At 35.6% G+C, this 21,669-nt stretch overlaps 1 protein-coding gene and 2 pseudogenes across 1 annotated transcript; all 3 read left to right on the top strand.

Moving 5' to 3' along the window:
- The first annotated feature begins 1,784 nt into the window (after nt 1-1,784).
- Nucleotides 1,785-2,695, top strand: LOC118576207 (annotated as a pseudogene).
- Nucleotides 2,696-13,109: 10,414 nt separating this feature from the next.
- On the top strand, nt 13,110-14,027 carry LOC118576211 (taste receptor type 2 member 13-like). The gene has a single exon (XM_036176543.1). The coding sequence runs from the start codon at nt 13,110-13,112 to the stop codon at nt 14,025-14,027; it is 918 nt and encodes a 305-aa protein (XP_036032436.1).
- A 5,245-nt stretch (nt 14,028-19,272) lies between these two features.
- Nucleotides 19,273-20,191, top strand: LOC118576206 (annotated as a pseudogene).
- Nucleotides 20,192-21,669: the final 1,478 nt, after the last annotated feature.

The raw sequence follows: 21,669 nt of genomic DNA, 5'->3' as shown, positions 1-21,669 counted from the left end.
ATGATGGTGTATCAGAATCTTCCAATATTTTAATTATCATCTTTGGCCCTACAGTCCCATGGTCAGTGCCCCACTAGCCACTGCCTGGAGGTCCTGCATCCCTGGCTCTGATAAGTTTCTATCATTCTGTTTACCAACAAAGACTGGGAAGTCAGATGTGGGGATGAAAATCTGCTAGATCAGAGAAGCTGAGCGAGTAACCAGCTGACCTTGCTTTCTGGCCAGAGAGCCAGCAAGACACTGATCTGTTTACTCATCCCAAAACCAAAAAGAGCATCCAAATCCAAGTGCCTGCCCTTTCCTTCCTATGTGTCTTCTCTATCCAAATTTCTGGCTTCTCTATGGCTAATTATGCTCAGCTAGTTGCTGGCTTCACCCCTGATTCAAGGTAAACTTTATTAACCTCCTCAAAGTATCACATTGTAATCAAATATCCCTGCAACAACAAAGTTTCTCAGGGTAGCCATTGCTATTATGGAGTTTAAGTTGTAGACCACATTAGGCTTGAAATCAGAAATTTGCCTGCCTCTGCTCATGAGTGCTGGAATTAAAGGTATGTGCCACTACCTGCAATTAGTAGTGTAATCCTAATCCTACATCATTTTACACAAGTGAATTGTACATCCACTGGTACTAGTGTCCTTGAAGGAGGCTTGTGGAATAGAAATTCTGTGTTTCTGTTTAAAGTAGTTATAACCTACCATGAACAAATCTACTCATGGGAACAGAGGATAATTGATTTTATTACTATATAAATATGCATAGAATAAAATAACTCTGAGAAAAACATAGGAAGTACTGGTGGTTATTAGATTAATGTTATGGGGAGGCAAGGAGAAATGGATAAAATCAGAACATCATTTATGCTGATGGAAGAAAGTACCATCTGGACAAGGAAGAGGCATAGATTAAGGATTCTCACTTGTGAATGAACTCATTCATTTCAGTGTCTGCTTTATGAGAAAACAAATGTGTTTTCAAGGGCACAGATGAAGTATTTGAAGTTTATTAACCATTTTTATTTAATAATATATACTTGAAAATATTTAAAATAATATCTTAATTGTCCATACAATTTGCGTATGATTCACATATTTATTATGTAAAAATAATATGGATTATTAAATTTTAATAATAAATAATTTTAATCCATATAAAATATTTTTATTGGAAAATATTTGTCTCTCTTCCTGTCTTGCTCTCTCCTTCTATATATGTGTGTGTATGTGTGTGAGAGAGAGGAGGGGAGAGAGAGAGAGAACATAAGTCTTTATAAATAGAAAACGTAGTTTTTCATTATTGAATATGTGAGAAATAATGCATTAAATAGCTGATAGTTTTTAGAAAGAGCATTTAATGACCTATTCATATCTGATCTTACAGGCTGTTTTCAAGCTTTAAGGAAAGCTCCATGCTTAGAAAGTAGCATATTACACAGTAAGACTTAGCCTTGTTAAAGTCTCAAACACGAGAGCACAGGTTAGCTCTGTGGCCAGTGGAGACTTGCAAATGTGCCCACATTTACCTGCAGCACTTTAGAATTTGGTGTCATCACTGGTGAAAGAAGACTGAACTGCTGTTACTAGGACACAGAATCTTGATGAAGTGCAGGTGAGCTGTGAAAAACGTCTACGAAGTCTTTGGCTGCTTTGTGGTGTCTATTTTAAACGTGGAGAATATTACAGAATTTTCGTGAATTGGATATTTGCAACATTTTAGATAAATTCAAAGGAATCATCTGTGAATGCTGGCATTGGGGCATTGCCATAAGGAGAATGGGTGCGATGATCACACTTACAATTGTTTTTATTATGGAATTTGTAGTTGGAAGCTTGGGGAATGGGTTCACAGCTGTAGTGAACATTGTGGACTGGGTCAAGAGGAGAAACATCTCTTCAGTGGATCAGATCCTCACTGCCTTGGCTGTCTCCAGAATCTCTGTGCTCGGGTAGTATTTGTAGACTGGTGCTTTTTACAGCTTACCCAGCTTCTTTGATTACAGGATGTACTGTAAGAATTATTTACATTAGCTGGACGGTGACCAATCATTTCAGCATCTGGCTTTGCTACCAGCCTCAGCATCTTTCATTTTCTTAAGATAGCTGTTTTCTCAAACTCTATGTTCCTCTACCTAAAGTGGATATTTAAAAAGGTGGTGTCAGTAGCAATGCTACTGTCTCTGTTCCTCTTGTTTTTAAATATCTTAGTGATAAACACCTACATCGATACCATGATTAATGAGTCTAGAAGAAATGCATCTTACACTTTCATTGAAAGAACTTATCCACAGTTTTTTAGGTTTCTTTTATTCCCAAGCTTTATATTCACATTCATACCCTTCATTGTGTCCCTGACGGCTTTGCTCATCTTCTCCCTGTGGAGACATCTGAGGAACATGCAGCACAACACCGAAGGATGCAGAGACATCAGCACCACAGCTCACATAAAGGCCCTGCTAATGGCGGTAGTCTTTCTCATGCTTTACATCTGCTTCTTTCTGTCCATTGTTGCAGTAGTTTGGGCATCTGAATTGGAGAATATTCAAATCACCTTGTTTGCAAAGGCTACCCTAGCAACTTTTCGTGCTGTTCACTCATGTGTACAGATTCTGGGACATAGTAAACTGAGACAGGCCTTGTGTTCTGTGCTACAGTGGGTGAGGTTCAGGTCAGACAAGAGACCTTTGTATCCTTAGACCACTTCAGAAATCAGCTCACATATTCCATAAGAAAATCAGTTTAAAAGAAAGGCTTGGCTTGTCTATGTAGTTTTTTACATTAAACTTTATAAATTTTGGTCAAAGTGTGTTTAGAAAAATCACTGTCCAAACCATAGAGCTTTGTAGTATATGTCAGATTTGTGTCTTAGTATAGTTTTATATGAACAATATTGACAAAGCATACTTAAATGCAAGAAATCTTTATAGTAAATATGAAATTTTGATAAGTTTTTAAATTTTTCAGATTATAAATAAGTCTATGATATCATAGATACAGTTTCTATTCATAATATAAATAAACATGAGTAATGGCATTAAATAGAGTACTTCATTTGATTGGCCCTACCATCCTATCTTGATGCATCCGGTTTGCTCTACCCCTCCCACTTTCTCAAATGCATAATGTTCCTCAAAGATGTTGTACGGAAGACGGAAAGGTTTGCTATTAAATACAATAAATGGTGACATGGATACAGCTGACCCAGAAAATCTCATGGAAGTGGATGAAGAACAAAATCCTATTAAACAAGTATTTGAAATCCAACATACACTTGTGTATCTTTAAGCCAGAACTGATGCATTTGGAGAAAAATATGAACTAAATTAGAAACCCAAGCATTGGGACAATATTCAGAAAATCTCATGACTGCTTCTGACATTTTCCAGAGACAGATACACAAAAAAGAAACAGTTAAATGGATTGATTTTCACTTTTTCTCATGCAATTGTTACTGTTATTATTTTTCTTTAAAATTTGGATAGATTTTGTTTGTGTCTTATTGAAACTCAGAGAGATAATGTCAGATTTGTTGAAGTTGACTGCATGGGTATCTATGAATTTATGTAACATTAGTCTGGGAAATGCCAAGTGTATTATACAGACTTTATAATTAAAACTGCTTTATATATATGAAAATTAAAGATGAATTTTTAAAAAATTGCTTGAATTAGTAGATTCTGTACTGACTTTTATTTTTGATAATGCATTAGAAACTTATTGTCAATGAAAAACATTTAAATTAATTTTTTAGATTTACCTATCTTACACTTCTCACTTTTCAATTTATGACTTCATATTTTATTAATTATTGTTATATATGTGAGAATATGTGTATATATTTCTAAATATACAAATAAAACATGCTTAGCCTGTATTATATTACTTGCATGTATGTTTCTGTGCTGACCATTTAGTATTAGATAACCAATTAGTGTACTCTTCACTGGAGAAGGCTATTTCTTCCACTTTCAGAATTTCTTTTTTTTTTTTAATTGTATTTTTCAAATTTAGCCAGCTCATGCACTAAGGACAGGTCCCGCTCCCACTGCATGGTGCCTCCCAAACAAAATGGGAGGAGCTATCACTCACACTTAGGCAGGCTCTTGAAAACCTATTCCTCATATTGGATTGCCTTGCCCAGCCTTAGTACAAGGGGAAGTGCTTAGTCTTACTGCAACTTGATGTAGCACACTTTGTTGGCACCCATGAGAGATATTCTCCTTTCTAAACAGAAGCAAAGGAAGAGTAAAGGGGAGGATGGAGATGGAGAAATGGGAGGAGAGGAGGGAGGAGAAACTGTGGTTAGATACAAAATTAATAAATTAAATTTAAAAACACACAAAAGAGGGAGTTGATGGCTTGGTGTTGGGTCTATAAGACAGTCTTTGGGTCTAGGAGGGACTGTTGTTAACCCAGATGAGAAATTTTCATTTAAACTGTGTATGTATATTTATACCACAAAACTACATGCATTATAGCATTTTTAGATACATCATAGTATGATTCTTTTTTCAGACTTCATTAATGTTACTCTACTCTCTTATTTTTCTGTATTTACTCATCCCCACTCCCTAATTAGAGACATTTGTTTTACCATTTCCTAGTTAAACCACTTGTACCTTGCTATTCTCCTCTGTAATTCTCTGCAAACCCTGTATTCTGGCAATGGCCCCTTTTTATTTTCCTAATTTCTGCAGTTATTCCAGGATATGTACATCTGAAAATTTGAAGCTAGGAGCCTTAGATGAGAAAGAACATGTGACATGTGTCTTTGTGAGTCTTAGTTATCTCAGTCAATACGATCTTTTATAGGTCCATCTATTTACCTTCAAACTACGTGATTTCATTTTTCTTCTAGCTAGGAGCATTCCATTGAGTATTACCATATTTTCATTATCCATTCACCTGTTGTCCTGTAGGTTGTTTCCATTTCCTACACATTGTAAATAGAGTAGTGACTAATACAACTGTAGAAGTATCTGTAGAGTAGGATGTTAAGTCCTTTGGGCAAAAAGCAACAAGCAGTACAGATGCATGATGCTTTTAAAAATCATGCATATGGGGTCAATGTGTCTGTAGGGGCCTATAGATGCCATAGGCATTGCATCCTGTGGAGCTTCAGTTTTAGTTGGTTGTGACCAATTTTAACTAGATACTGGATACAGAACTTGAGTCCTCTTCAAGAGCACTATGCTCTGAACTGCTGGCCAATTTTTCTAGCATGACACTCTTCATAAAATTAAAATTTTAATTAGTTAATAAAGTAGTGGGTTTTCATAAGGTATTTACGCATTCTTAGCTTGGATAAACCACTACCTACCCTCTTTATACATGTTGTCTTCTTAAATCTTTACTTCCCAGTACCCCTCCCCCATCTCTCATATTTGCTGTAATATTCACTCATATTAAATAATATAGGTTCCTATGCAACATTTTCCATTCATAGTTCATTTTCATCAAACATAACTTAATCCTCTGTTTCCTAATAACTCTACTACATGCTTAAACTTCTTTATACAAGTATTTTCTCTCTCTGCTTTTATTTTACCTATATTCTATTATAACCTCCCTTAATGCATTGCACTCCCTCACAATGATCCATTTCAGGTTTCTTTGATTCTGTGTGTATTCCTGGTAAAACACGCAAAAATGTATTTTAAGTTAGGACACATAAGAAAGAAAACATGCATCATTTGTTTGGTGGTTGGGTGGAGCTTGAATGATCTCAGACAGTGTAATTTTTCCAGTACCATTATTTATCTGAACATTTCATGATTTCAATTTTTTTGCAGATTACTAATGACTAATTTTGTGTTTGGACCACATTTTCAATATTCATTATCAAATGTACATTTATTCCTTTCCACAAACATTATGAATAGAATATCTGTGAACTAAGATATGTAATTGTCTCTATAGTAAGATATAAAGCTCTGGCATATATGCTCAGGAGTTGTACATTTGTGTCATAACATAGTTCTAGGGTTTCTTTTTAAAAGAAAAGTCTAGATTAATTTCAAAGTGGCGGCATCAGTTTGCATGCCCACCAACAATATATAAATGCCCCCCCTTTCCCACATCTAAACCCATATCTGTTGTCATTTGCGTTCCTGACCATGGCCATTCTGAATAGGTTGAGAGTAAATCTCGAGTAGTTGTGATGGCTAATCTTGGGAATTGATCTGACTACATCTGGAATAAATTAAACTCAAGGAGCTATGAACAACAGTAAAAGATTTTTATTGATTGGATCGTTTGAGGTAGGAAATGCTAGTTATCTGAGTTTGGAAGACCAATCCCTTATATAGGCCATGCTCTCATGTCAGCCTGCATTAAAAAAAATGCCTTTTGTATGCTTGCCCTCACTCTCCCTGGAAAGTTCAACTATCCTGATGATGAGGCATGCATTCCTTGCTGATATTAGAACTTACTACTAAGGGATTCCAAGATAAACTGAAGACCAGGTGAGACATCCAACTTTATGGACTGAATAACTGTCAGATTTTTGGATTTTCAGTTAGAAAACAGCTATTATTCTATCCCAGCAATTTAGTTATATACAATAATAGCATTCCAGACTTTCATAGTAATAGACCATCATTTTACCATTTCTTTATGCTTCTGGATTATATGTGTTAGTTAGTAGACAGGCCTTGAAATGCTGTCTTCTTTTTGTTCCTTACTGTTTGAGCCTTAGGCAAAAACATTTGAATGAGTAGGAATGAAAGTAGACATTTTTCATATTAGAAGTGATATGCAGCATTTAAAAATGGCAGAAGCATCAACAGTGTGTTGACTATGCTGAGTACTTGAGATATTTTTAATAACTTTAAGAAGTTATATTTTTAGTATTATTTGACATTATTTAATCTAAATTAAATATCTACAAAATAACTTTTGTATGACAATAATCACCCAGTGAAACATTATATGTAACTGAAGATTAATTTTAACTCATGACTTCATTTAATCTAGATCATGGTTCTCCAGGAAATCATGGCAGCATGGCTGAATTCATGCTGATAGGTGCAATGGATGCTATTCACAACACGGCAGAACAGAGATCAGAGAACAAGGAAGAACAATAGGTGGGTTTAAACCTACAAGGACTTATCACTGGTGACTAAGTTCCACAAGATAATATTCCTTTTTCCTAAAGGTTCCTGACTTATCCAAATATGTTAATTTATCATGAGTACTTCAAAATATAACCCAGAGTGGGATATTTCAGGTACAGACCATAGCAACACCCATGTGTATGATGTGACTAATAGTTATGTATTCCTTTGGAACATTCAAATATAATAAACATTGTATATAAACTTGGTTTCTGGAATGGAATCAAAAGCAGAACTTAGATACTACAGTTGCCAGGGTGCCTATGTTTGATTTCTCCATGTGATTTGCATATTGCGGGCTCATAATAGTCAGACCACTTTACCTTACAAGCTGTGTTCTATAGGAGCAAACATTCCAGTTAGCAGTAAAATAATCCCATGATATTTTATGATTTAGCTCCCAAATTCTCTGTTTTAGTTAAAGTCATCAAAAAAAAAAGAGAGAAAACATATATTAGAATTAAGAAGGGAAGACATAGATACAATTGTCTACAGAAAGAAGAGCAAATAATGTCATGTGTTAAAACTGCCACAAGCATTGAAGATTAGAATCTTGTTCTGGTTTGCATATGAAATAGACACAAGTGTTTGACCACGTGGTTCCAAGATGGTGGTGCTTCTTAGGAAAGTTATGGACCCTTTAGAAAATGCACTCTTGCTAAACAATATATGTCATTGTAACCTGGACTTGCTTCCTATTCTCCTTCTCAGCTTGCTTCCAAAGTATAGATAAAATGTGATCAGCCTGCTTCCTGACTGTCAGGCCAGCCTTCTGCTCCTGCTGTCAGTCTTTCTCCTCCATAATTGACTGTATCCTCCCTGGAAATACATGTCAATAGAAACCCTTTCTTTTATAGCTTATTTTTTGTCAAGGCATTTTTTACAGCAACATAAAAGCAACTGATAAAAGTCTTAAAATATGTAATAGGCTTTTCCATTTTATTAAATTTTGTGAGCTTGCTAAATAATTTATATTCATGAGATTCATTGGAAAACTAAACACTAATCATAAACTCAAGCTACACGCAGCATTTTCTGGATTTTTGATGAGGTCTCAGCAGCATAAATGGTGAATGGATCAGATGCAAAAACATGTCACAATGAATAAATCTCATGCAATATGATTATGTTGACATATTACATTCTTGACAATGTAGTCGCACAGACTTTTGCTTATATCCTACCATTTCTATATTCATCTATTAATCCATTTATCCTGATTTTATAGGACAGAAAATTAATACAGGCATTGCACTATGTGTTGATAAAGCTGGTGTGTCTAGTGGTTATCCCTCATTTCAGTAAATGCATCCAATATGGTTGATAATTTTCTAAGATAAGAAAAATGAGAGGAAGGAAGAAAGATGAAGGACTTCCTATATATTTTTGCAAATCCTCTTTTCCTATCATTATGTTCATTATTGACTAAATCCACTGTTGACCAAACCATTATGTTTAAAATTAATAGAAAGTGTTTCAACATTGTTTATATATTATTTAATATATCATGGTAATTTGGAAAAATACTTTAAATTAGTAACTACCCTACAAAATAATTTTAATTGTATTGGGGTATAGTAGCATCAAAATAATATAGAATTCAAATAAATGAAAATTTTTATAGATGTTCATTTGTAATATATATGTACATATAAAGATTTGTGCATGTGAATATAATTATTTAGTCCTAAAATGAACTTTAAAATGCCCACTCTAATAATAATAATTAATTCAGCTTTTGTTAACAGTACCAACATTAAAATAAACATTCACATTTATGGTTTTATAAGGTTTTATTCTGTACAATAAAATCATATCATTGAAAGTACAGATCATTAAGAATTCTTTTCAAATTTGAGACCCATCCTTTAAGTATCTTCATGAGAAAATGGTATACTATAACTATCAAAAACTTTCATAACAGATTTCAACCTTTAAATAAGAACTGGAATGAATTTCCATTGCACCTATTGAAATAACTGTACCAGAAACACAAGGAATGGGTAAAAATCTTTTATGAATTTGAACTTGAAGAGCATGGATCAAGAATGTCCAAAGTTTCATGGAGTTCCACAAGATCTCACAGGAGCAAGCCACTGTGGAGAAATAAAAGAGTGTTTCAAAAGAAGTGGGAATCAGGAAAAGAACACACCTAGATTGTACATTCAATGCTTCATTCTAAGAAATTCCAAAAAATAACTTATGAAGCCTACAAAACAGAGCTAAAGTTAAAACACAAACTAATAAATGTTGAAATATGTTGTGACATTATTGATTAATGTAGCAGTATAAATTTGGAGAATCATTTTGAAAGATATGATAGATGACATTGAAAAAATTATACAATTTTCTAAAATATACTCAGTATACCAATTTTCAGTATTACAGAAGATATTGTTCAGATAGTTAGATGGTAATTAGAGGCTAAAATTTACAATGTTAGCATTGAAGCCCTAAAATAAATAATAAGGCTTACAAAATAACTGAGTAACAATATCAAGAGTACAGTTCATGAGAATTCAATGAACAGAAACACAGTTACTATAAACCCATGGTTTTCACTTTTGGGTTTTTTTTTTAGCACAAGGTAATCATTGAGGGATATACTATATTGGATAACTATAAGCACATACTAATAAAACAATGATTTGGAAGACTGCTATGGGTATTTTCTCACAGCTTGTGTGTTTATGTTATGTATGTATATATATATATATATATATATATATATATATATATATATATATATTCCATCTATTGGGCACATATACTTGTGGGTGGTCAGAAGGATGACTTTTCATTAAACTGTGTAATTTTGATAAGTAGACTATATATTATGACGTGCTTCATAACTAGATCTGTTGTCCCATGAGGACTGTAAGACATTTAAAAGCCCCTTTTGTTTCTTTAACTCAAACTAACATAAGAAAACGACAGTATCTCTTCAGTCTAAGACAAACTACATACATTTAGCTGATTTGAAAGCTGAGAGCAGTTTCAAACTAGACTGAGTGTTACTGTAAATGGATCATAAGTTAAAACTTTACAGATATGCACAAGGACAGAGACTCAGATGTCTAACCAAGGTTATTTAGCAGAAAGCAACCTAAAATACTATGCCAATTCTTCACTTGCCAAGTCTGACTGATGGCACAGACCATATTCACTCCCTGTACAAATTCCTCAGCAGCTTGTCTCACCAGGCACTGTGCCCCTGGCCTCAGATCACAGTTGGCACACAAAGGACCTCAAGGCCTGGCATTGCCATGGCTACTCACTCCCCCAATACAGCCTTTGTAACTTTTTTTATTAAAAAAAGTTTGCTGTTGAATGTGTATATAAACTGTTGGTAATTGGGACAGGAGGGAATAGAAAGAATTGGAACTAATGATTTAGAACTAGAGAATTGGAATAAAAGAGAAGAAAGGAATAAAGAGAATTATAGCTGAAGAACAATAAAAAGCATGACCCTCAGATCATGTATGTGAGTCTTCTTACACATAGGACATTTTTCTACCCCCACTCTGAAAAGAATTCTCTGAGTAACCCTGGGTACAGCACTGAGAGCTGGTCTTGCAGGCTGCACAAGTCTCCCTAAACTTGAAGCTGGTAGATTCAGACAGCCTGGTGGCCCAGCAAGGCACAAAGAATTTCCTAATTCTGTCTCTACCCACAGCACTGGGGATATAGGCAAGAGTCACAGTGCTGAGCTATTTTAAATGGGTTGTAACAAAGTTCACTTCTCCAGGCTTCATGGAAATCATTTTTACCTAGTGAGCCATCTCCTTGGCTGTATTAGAATTTTAATTACCTCTCACTTCAGAGAATAATGTTGAATATTTCTTTTGGTATTTGGCCTTCATACATTATTTTCAATGGATTTGCCTGATTGCTCATTTGGTTTATTGAGTTGAATTTTTATTGTGTTTTAACTAGTCCTTATGCAGCCTGGACATTTGTTTTTATCAGATTTATTTCCTTCCAGCCTGTGGCTTCCTACCCACTTTGTTTAGCCTGTCTTTCAGAGGTGAAATACAACTTTACCTTCCTATAGAAGTTTATGGACAACCCATGTTAAGAAAACTATTTTCTGCAGGCTTTTCAGTTTTATATATTCAGGTTTTATATTTAAGTTGATGACCAAAATTGTATTTGCTGTAAGTAAACAATGGGGAACTGGTTGAGACTTGTTGTTATAATACAGGCTAACACTGATTTATAAAATACATTTATAAACTGCCACAGTATAATGTGCCACAAAGATTGTCTTTTACTAGTCTTTCAATTTTATACTTTATTGGATATCAGTTGACCATACTTAAGTATATTATAATATTGTATCTTTGCATTCTGTTCATTATATTATTAGGTCTATATTTTAATCACATTTTTAAAAGTTTATTTTTGTTCATTTTATTGTTTGTTTAAAGCATCATCTTACTATGTACCCCAGACTGGTGTTGTGCTCATCATCATCTTGACTCAGAGTCCCAAGTGGTGAAATAATTAGCATACAACACTATGACCAACTACAATTGCCTCTTTATGTTACACACTAATACTACGTATTGAAACATAACAGTAAACCATCACAAATAGTTCATCTTAAATTTTACTTACTGAGAATGTCATACATGAGTCACCTTTTATATAAAGTTGCAATAGAACCAACTCATTGAGAGGATAATATTTGTAAAGTATACTAAAAATGAAAGGAAGGGAGCCATGCTTTTCATGAGGAAAATACATTCCAAACACAGAAATAGCAAGGAACAAAGGTGATAATATTGGAAATAAATAAATATGTAGAAGAGCAAGAAAATTAGGGTGGTAGATATAGAGCCCCGAGAGAAACCAGAGGGAATGAGACCCGAGGAAGAAATGAGAGATCCAATTATTTAATACTTCAAAGGCACTGGAAGAACCTGGCACTTTTATGAGTGATATTTAAAGACTTTAAAGGCTATTGAGCAGAAAAGTGCCATAATCAAATCTTTTTAATGAAAGTATTTTATTTATTTTTATTTTATGTGTATGAGTAGCTGCCTAAATACATGTTTACCCACCACATGAATGTAGTCCCTGTAGAGGCCAAAAGATGTTATTTGTTGCTCTGGGACTGGTGTTACAGATGGTTGTGAACCTCCTTGTTGGTGCTGGGAGTTGAACCTTGGTCCTTTGCAAGAGCATCAAGTGATCTTAATCTCTGCTACCTCACCAGTCCCCACAAACTAATTTTAATTAAAAATACTCTTTTTGAGACAATAGTCCACAGCCTTTGCTATTCTCTTAACCATTGCTAATATGTTTACATTTGGTTGTTGGTCAACTATGGTCAGAAAAACAGTGCATGCTGTGGGGAGTAGATAAAATGTGAAAGCATGTGGTTCCTAGGCATAGCAAGCATCACTGGGTGGTAAGAAGCGTCCAAGAGGAAGCTTGGGATTTGTACATGAGCCTCTTGCATCTCAGTTGTTGGAAAAGGTGTGATAGCTCCATATGAAACTGAGGACTCACAGAGTGCTACAGAGCACTTTCTATATGTCTGTAAGTCATCAATAGTTATGTTGATAGACTCAAAGTGTATCACTTAGCTAAATTCTGTATTAATCATAGTGTTGTTATCTTTGTCCCCTAGAACTTAAGCTGCTATAATAAAATTTTTTTCTGCAGAGACAATGCAAAGCAGTGAAACAGTGAAAGATAATATATATCTGTTTGCATGTTAACAAATGACACCTGGATATATTGCACGATCTTCAGTGCCACACTTCACACTCTAGAAGGATATAAATATCATAGCCCTCACTGAGATCAGAGAAAATTATTTTACAAGAACACGTGTGGAATCATTAGCAAACCTTCAATACTCTCGTTGACACTAAGTCCAGTCATTACAAAAGAAGCAAAAGTTGAAAGCTTAGCTGTGAGTTTGAGAATATGCAAGCCATTTCAGTGTAGCAAATAACCACCAGTGAATCTTTGTCTGAACATGGAAAGTATCTTGTACAGCATCTTCACTACTGTCATAGTTGCAGAGTTTATATTTGGAAATCTGAGTAATGGATTCATAGTGCTGACAAACTGCATTGACTTGGTCAGGAAAAGAACGCTTTCTTCCATTGGTTGGATCCTGCTTTTCTTGGCCATTTCCAGAACTGTTTTGATCTGGGAAATATTACTAGCATGGCTAAAATATCTGCAGTATTCATTTTCATTTGTGGCTGGAACAGAACTAAGGGTTTTTATGTTGACCTGGGGAGTCTCCAATCACTTCAGTCTGTGGCTGGCCACCATCCTCAGCATCTTTTATTTGCTCAAAATAGCCAGTTTCTCCAGGCCTGTTTTTCTCTACCTGAAATGGAGAGTAAATCAAGTGCTTCTGACAATCCTTCTGGGAAATGTGATCTTCTTGCTGTTCAATATAATACAAATAAACAAGCACACAGAAGAGTGGATGTGTCAATATGAGAGAAACACGACCTGGAATTCCAGAACAACTGGTTTTAGGAGGTTTTCACAGCTAGTCTTATTCAAGATGATTATGTTCTCTTTAACCCCATTCATGATGGCCCTAATCTCCTCCATTCTGCTTATTGTCTCCTTGTGGAAACATCTCCAGAAGATGCAGCTAAATTTCAGAGGGGAACAAGACCCCAGTACAAAAGCCCACATGAACGCCTTGAGAATTATGGTCTCCTTCCTCTTCCTCTATGCCTCTTATTTCATATCCTTTTTTATATCCTTGTTTCCAATGGTACATCCGAAAGGACTAGATCATATGCTTAGCCTAACTGTTGGGCTCTTCTACCCTTCAAGCCACTCATTTATCTTGATTCTGGGACATGCTAACTTAAGGCAGGCCTGTCTTTTGGTGCTGAGGCAGCTGAGATGTGGGCAAAAGCATTAGAAACTCACTGTTCCATAAGGTAGTCACACAACACATTTGGCATATAGAAGTCACTCAGTGGTAGAGCTCTAGGCAAGCATAAATATTTAAAAATATATAATTTCTAGAATCTTCCATACATGGTAAATCCCTCAAAAATTTAAAAACAATACTAAAAGAATGTGCTCTTTTATACAGATATAAGAATAAGACTTTCTGAATGCATACTTTTTACTCTAGGCATGATATCATATCCCTGTTAACTGAAAAGTAAGTAGGCTGATGCATTCATATTTGGATCCAGGCTGAGATACATAGTGTGACCCAAGATGAAGTTTTTTTTCTGTTCTTTCTCGAGACAGGGTTTCTCTGTGTAGCTTTGGTGCCTTTCCTGGAACTCACTCTGTAGCCCAGGCTGGCCTTGAACTCACAAAGATCGCCTGCCTCGGTCCCCTGAGTGATAGGATTAAAGGTGTGCACCACCACCATCTGGCCAGGATGAAGATTTTAATCATCATCCAATTGAGAGTTATCTCAAATCAATGTCATTGTAGGCATAAGCAAAATTTTCACTCACTGAAACAATTTCTTGTACTTTATCATTTTGTTTTGGAAGTAAATTAGAAAATTTAAATAAACATAATAGCAATCAAAACTATAGAAGCTCGACACACATACACGAAGATTAAAATCTAGACTCTGGGACTTGGGAAGATGGTTCAGTAAAGCACTTTCTTTGCTAGCATGAGGATCCGAGTTTCAATCCCCAGATTCAACAAAAAGTCTGGCCTCAAATTTCAGTGTAAAACATATACATGTAATATACAACCAATGCCAAGAGCATCAAGAACACAAATTTTTTACTTGAAAATCATTAGTTGATATTCATGTAGATTTTACTATTTCAGTAAGATTTCACTTGGAACATGCTTCCTGAGCTTTCTGAATACAAAATACATGAAGGAAGACATTCATCACACATCTCAGGTTTGGATAAACCTATTTCTACTCCTGAAGTTGAAATGTGTCAGTCAGTGATGAAGGAAGGCAAGCATTTTTCTATGATCAGCATGCCCACTGTGCCAGAAACTTTACTGATGATAGTTTCATTTGTAGAAATCACAATGGGAACTTTTGGAAATGAATTCCTCATGCTGATCAACAGAACTTACTGGGCCAGCATCTGGAAGATTTCCCTAGCTGACTGTATTCTCGCCTGCTTGAATCTCCTTAGGATATGTTTTTGTGAACAATAGTTGCATGCGTCTCTTTTGATGCAAGCAATGGAAAGTTATTTCAGTCTAAGATTGTCTTTATTGATTTTGAAATCCTCTGGAGAAGATCCAATTATTGCTGCACACCTTGCACCACCTACCTCAGTGTCTTCTATACCCTTAAACATGCATCTTCTTCAATACCCCTCGTGAGTCAAAGAAATAACAAGACACTTTCATTGAATAACAAGCACTCTGTTGATCAATGTTTCTGATTTTCATGGAAAATTGACTAATAGCTTATGTAAGAATAGTCAAACATATAAAAAAAACTTAATTCATTTTATGGAGACTCTACGTGTGTTTTTTTTTAGCATATCATGTTCTTATTAACTTGCTTCTTATAATCATTTTGTAGTGTGTTTGATTTAGCTTTTTCTTCTAATAATTTTGTTATGGAGCCACACCAGAAGAATAAAACTACAGGGCATTTATGCTAGAGATATGAACCCTATGGTCTATATGAAATCTGTGAAAACTATAGTCTCATTTTTATTCTTCTTTATTAAGCATTTTATAAGCAGCATTCTCAAATCTTGTCCAACAAGATCTTATCTATTTTGTAGAAAGTGTGTTGGTAAAGACTTTTTCTCACAGCCTGGTATTTTTGGATGCATCTGGGCATCCTTTTCTTCTGATTTCATGGAACAAAAAATTGAAGCAGGGCATGTTCTATATTCTGAAGAAGCTGAAGTCTATCAAAGAGTACACATTCTCTATATATTGTGATCAGGCCTGGTGTGACTGGTGATGCTCTGGGGGAGCGGGGAGGAAGAATAATAAAGACTTTACATCCATCCTGTACACTCTCCCTTTCTTAAGAAAAAGTCTGTCTATGGAGGCCTGGATATCCTGGAACCCACAATGTAGACCTGAATGACTTCAAACTCACAGATACACCTGCCCCTGCCCCTGAATGCTGGAATTAAAGACATGTGCCACCACACAAGTTACATCCATTCCTTTTACCTATTCCTCTTTCTTTCATTCTGTCTTATTGGACATTATTCAAAATATTTGCTTGCTTTAAATCAAAGGAAAGTAGTTCTACATTATTTGCATTAGATATGGAAATTTTGATTTACAAGTAAAATTTTAAATCAATGAGAATTTGTTTTGTCAAATGCACCACAAAACAGAATAATTTGTTTTAAAACTGCATTAATAATTGAATAAATGTTAGGCTAGAAGAGGATTAAAATGTGTGAACAATTATGGTATGATTTGTGTGTATTCATATATGAATGAACAGTTCTACATTTTAAGAATTAGAAAGTTAATTATTTGCTTTCCTGAGACAAAATGTATATGATTTGATTTTTTTCCAACCATATCTTTTTTGTTTTTGGCAAATGACATGTATTTGATCTTTGTTGTGTTTGTTGGTAAATTCTTTTTTTTAATTAATTAATTTATTTACTATGTATATGTTGTTCGACCTCATGTATGCCTACAGGCCAGAAGAAGGCACCAGATCTCATTGTGAGCTACTATGTAGTTGCTGAGATTGAACTCAGGACCTCTGGAAGAGCAGTCCGTGCTCCTAACCTCTGAGCCCTCTCTCCATCCTCAATCTTAAATTCTTTAAATCTTACTGTTTTAGGATGTGTTTATAGGTTTCAGAGTGCATCATAGCTGAAACAAAATTTTAAAAATGACTTAAGTTTAGACTAAGATGTTTTAATCAAATATATTTGAGGAGAAAAACTCAAGAAGACAATGTAAAGTTTTAGAAAGGTACATACCTGAGTGAGAGACTTGTTAAGGTCAGGGAACAAGAGCAAAGCAGCCCAATTATTATTAGCCGACATGCCTTTCTTGCTAGAATTGGTTAGTGATGAAAGATGATGATTAATTCCTTTTTTGTTTCTGCCCTCAGCTTCCTGAAGTGATGATGAGCATGTATGCACCCTAAAATTTGAAAGTAGAGCTGATTGTTTAGGTTTGTGATTCTTTTAAGATTCCTTGTAAGATTACCTTTCAAGATAAGTAATAAAGTGATTGATTCTTTCTTTGTAAACACAATATGCTGCCTGCCAATAAAAAAACTAGCTGAGAAAAATACCCTACTTGCTTGCAGTCTATTAATCTATAACAAGTTACTTAGATGTGAATGCATGTTGGTTATTGGGATGACTTTGTTTTAATCATATAAGGGAGATGAAAAACAATGTTTTTTACCTGTATTTATTGTTCTTATTCATTTGAAAAATAGAAAGACAGAATTGAGACAGATGATAGAAGATGGTGTGTGTGTGTGTGTGTGTGTGTGTGTGTGTGTGTGTGTGTGTGTGTGTTCTTGTTCTTATACGGGCCCCAGAGAGTTAAATTTAGTTCACCTCACTAGCCTCAGAGAATTAAGATTTACTACTTCAGATAACTTGTATTTGTGTACGTGTTGTGACACATTCAAAAACTGTTATGTATTTAAAAAACTTTAATCAACTGTAAGTTTTCTACATTTTGTTAAGTTTTTAGTGTTTCATATGATTTTGGGGTGAAGTTAGTATAGAAGATATATGTTGAACACACACTCTAGAACTATCCATATAATGAGTGGCTTTAATACAAAAGCAGGTCCAAGTCAGTATATTTTAAGGAAATGCTGGCACTAGAAATATATTTTTCAAATATATCTCTGTAGTATGAATCTTAAATGTTTTATTAATAAGATCAAACCTGAGGCCAGTTATTGGGGTGAACACTGGAAGACCAGAGAAGCAGAACAAGCCACAGCTATCTCACCATGCTAGTTCCTCAGGGGATCCTGTTTCCTCAGGCTGGAAGCTTCTGAGTCCTCATCCTAATGGTTCTCAGCTGAACTGTGATGCTCCAAAGCCTGAACGCTAAACCAGCCAAATGCTTAACTAACTCTGGTGTCTGGTTTTCACGCCTTATATATCTTTCTACTTTCTGCGTAACTCCCTGGGATTAAAGGCATGTGTGTCACCATGCCTAGCTGTTTCTAAAGTGGCCTTGAACATCCAGAGATCCACCTGGCTCTGCCTCCCAAGTGCTGGGATTAAAGGCATGCACCACCACCGCCCAACTTCTGCTATGGCTTGCACTGACCCATTTTGTAGCCATCATTTTTGGCTTTGTTCTAGTGGTTGGCTGTTCTCTGACCCCAGATAAATTTATTAGGGTGCATAATATTGTGGGGAACACAATACCACATATCTCTACTTCTCACCTTAGCAAATAAACACACAAATTATAATGTAAACCTCACATGCAAAAATATAACTACTTCCAATAGCATTAAATGATGTAATGTATACTTTAAATATCATTAGTTGATACCCTTAAGAAAAGCACGTACAAATTTTACTATTTAAATGACATTTCATTTGGAGCATGCCTTTGGGACTTATCCCTGAAAGAGAAGAAAGACATTCATCACACATCTCTGTAGCACAAATCTTAACAGGTCTCATTAATAAAAACAAACCTGGAACCAGGTATTGGTGTGAATGTTGGAAGATCAGAGAAGCAGAACAAGTCGCAGCTTCCTCACTTCACCAATTCCTTACCTGATCCTTTTCCTCAGACTGGAAGCCTCTGTCTGAGTTCTCATCCAAATGGATCTCAGCTGAACTGCTGCTAAAAGCCTAAAATCTTAACCAGGATCTAGTTCCTTGTCCTCATACCTTAAATAACTTTCTGCTTCCTGCCATCACTTCCTGGGATTAGAGGCTCTTGTTACCATGCCTAGCTGTTTCCAGTGTGGCTTTGAACTCACAGAGATCCACATGGATCTCTGCCTCTGGAATGCTGGATTAAAGATGTGAGTGCCACCATTTTCTGGCCTCTATGTCTGTCTAGTGGCTATTCTGTTTTCTGACCCCAGATAAGTTTATTTAGTGTTCACAATATATTGAGGAACATAATATCACCACATTTGAATATGCTTGGAATATGCCAGTTTACACCCCTCCAACCAGAATCCTTCAGCAAATGGTTATTGAAAGCAGAAATTCTCTTTGACCAACATGTCAGGCACAGTAAAGATTTCATTGGTGATGATTTCAGCTGTAGAATTCATAATGGGGATTTTTGGAAATTGATTCATCATACTGATGAACATCATTGACTGGGACAGGAGCCAGAAGATTTTGCTAGTTGACTTTATTCTTACCTGCTTGATTCTGTCTGAGATATGTTTTCTGAAGGCAACAGTTTCATATATCTTTTTTGAATTAAGCTACAACACACACTTTTCCTTTCATAATATAGTGATAACTTTGACATCCTCTAGTGAGGACCTAGCTGTTTCTTCATAGCCTGTACCACCTGCCTCAGTGAATTCTATTTCTTTAACAGAGGCAACTTCTCTAATCCCCTCTCCTGTGGATGAAATGGAGAACTCATAAGGTGCTTCTTTTAACAGCCCCAGAAACAATCTATCTTTTGACATTTCTCATTTGTACAGAAACATTGAGTGATAACATGAATATGTAAAAATTGATAAAAACTTAATACTTAATTGTAACAATGCTCTGCTTTTTTTTCAGCTATCATGTTCCCCTTAACATTATTCCTGTCATCATTTTTGTGTTGTCTCTGACCTTATTCCTTCCCTTAATCCTTCCATTATGGAGCCAAACACCAGGAAGATGAAACAACATGCAATTCGTTCTAGGGATTTGAGCACAGAGGCCCATGTAAGACCTCTGAAAACTATGTTTTCATTTCTATTCTTCTCTATGATGTTTTATACCAGCAACATTGCAATGCTGCTGGCCAGTTCCACCATAGACAGTATAGTGGCAAAGACTGGCTCATGTCCTGGTGTTTTTATATCCATCCAGCCATACATTTCTTCTGATTTCATGGAACAGCAAATTGAAGCAGGCCTTGCTCTGTATCCTGAGGAAAAATTTATTTTATAGCAAGCACCATAAAATATAGAGTTTTGTTAGTTGTTTTGATATATGTAGGGAGTGGATGAAGTCCAAAGTGAATGTGTATTTTTAACATGGACACAGACATGACAAGGTTCACAATGCTTCAGACCTATGGGAACTGGCAAAGCCCTCCCTGGGTCAGTCTCAGGCAGGAAAAAACACTCTTGCAGGACCAAGTAATATTGTTTACAAAAAATTTGCCCTGTGAGACAAAAAGCAGCCAATGCATCTTCCTCCCAAACACAACATCCCCCTCCAAGCAGACTACTACCTGAGACTGCTTCCCTACAAAGGTCTATTACTGAGACTAACTAATCCCTCCCCCTTGTGCTGAATACAATAAACGTGGTGAGTTTCTTGGTTCCCTAGTAGATACTGCTCCATTAAAGCAAATAGAGCACACTCAATCCCAACTGTTTTGTATGTGTCTGCCATTTATTCACACATGTGTCACCCCTGTAGGTTTCAAAGACCAATCCATGCAGGGCACAGGGATATGATAGATAAACATTAGACTAAAGTAAAATTGGAATAGATGAAGTCTTGTGATGCATGATCAATAGGTGCAGTTCCTGCATGAAAGCTTGAGGTCTGCAGTTTGATCTCTAGCACCCATGTAAAAGTCAGGGGTTGTCACAGTTTCTGTAATGACAGAATGAGGGAAGAAGAGATAAGATTCTTGGGGCTTTCTGACCATCCAGCCTAGCTGCATCCAGTGAGCTCCAGAGTAAATGAAAGATTCTGTCTCAAAAAAATAAAGTAGAGAACAATTGAGGGAGATATCTATCATTTACCTCAGGCTTCCACACACATATGCACACATATTAATACACACCATCAAATATATGTTTACACGAATATCAATACAATGCACATACACAGAACTATTTGCTCACCTATCAACACAATGCAGAGAGAGAGAGAGAGATAGATCACAAAATGAGACACAAAAAGATGGAAGAATGAGACACACAGACACAATCTGCAAAACAGTTACTTAATATGGAATCATACATAGAGCAGTTGCCTTCTTTATATTTGCATGGCACAACTTACCAATATAAGTCTTTAAATGAAAGCATTCTTCAAACTATGTAACTTTTCTGGTGGTTCTATGCATAGTGCAGTCTCCATAATTCCATACCTTGCTAGACTCCTACTAGGTACCAACACTTCATCTGAAAACCAAGTATAGATGGTTACTTCACTGAATCACTCAGAATTTCAAAGTTTTTAATTCACCAATGACTGACCTTCTATTTTGACCCTTTATCATGTCATTCAGTAGTCTCTGGAAGTTCATTTTGTCATTTGCTAATATGTTCCCATTCCAGATAATGTCTATAAATATACCAGTAATAAAATCAATACCCAGAAACCATATAAGGGCAATATTATCTATAGCAATTCTCGTTATTTATAAAGCCTTTCTTTACTGTTTGCTGAATGTTTGAACAGCTAGAACAGACCACATGTGCAAAA

This window comes from Onychomys torridus, unplaced genomic scaffold, assembly GCF_903995425.1.
Source record: "Onychomys torridus unplaced genomic scaffold, mOncTor1.1, whole genome shotgun sequence".
Taxonomy (NCBI): Eukaryota; Metazoa; Chordata; class Mammalia; order Rodentia; family Cricetidae; genus Onychomys; species Onychomys torridus.
This window is presented reverse-complemented; position numbering and strand designations above follow the sequence as displayed.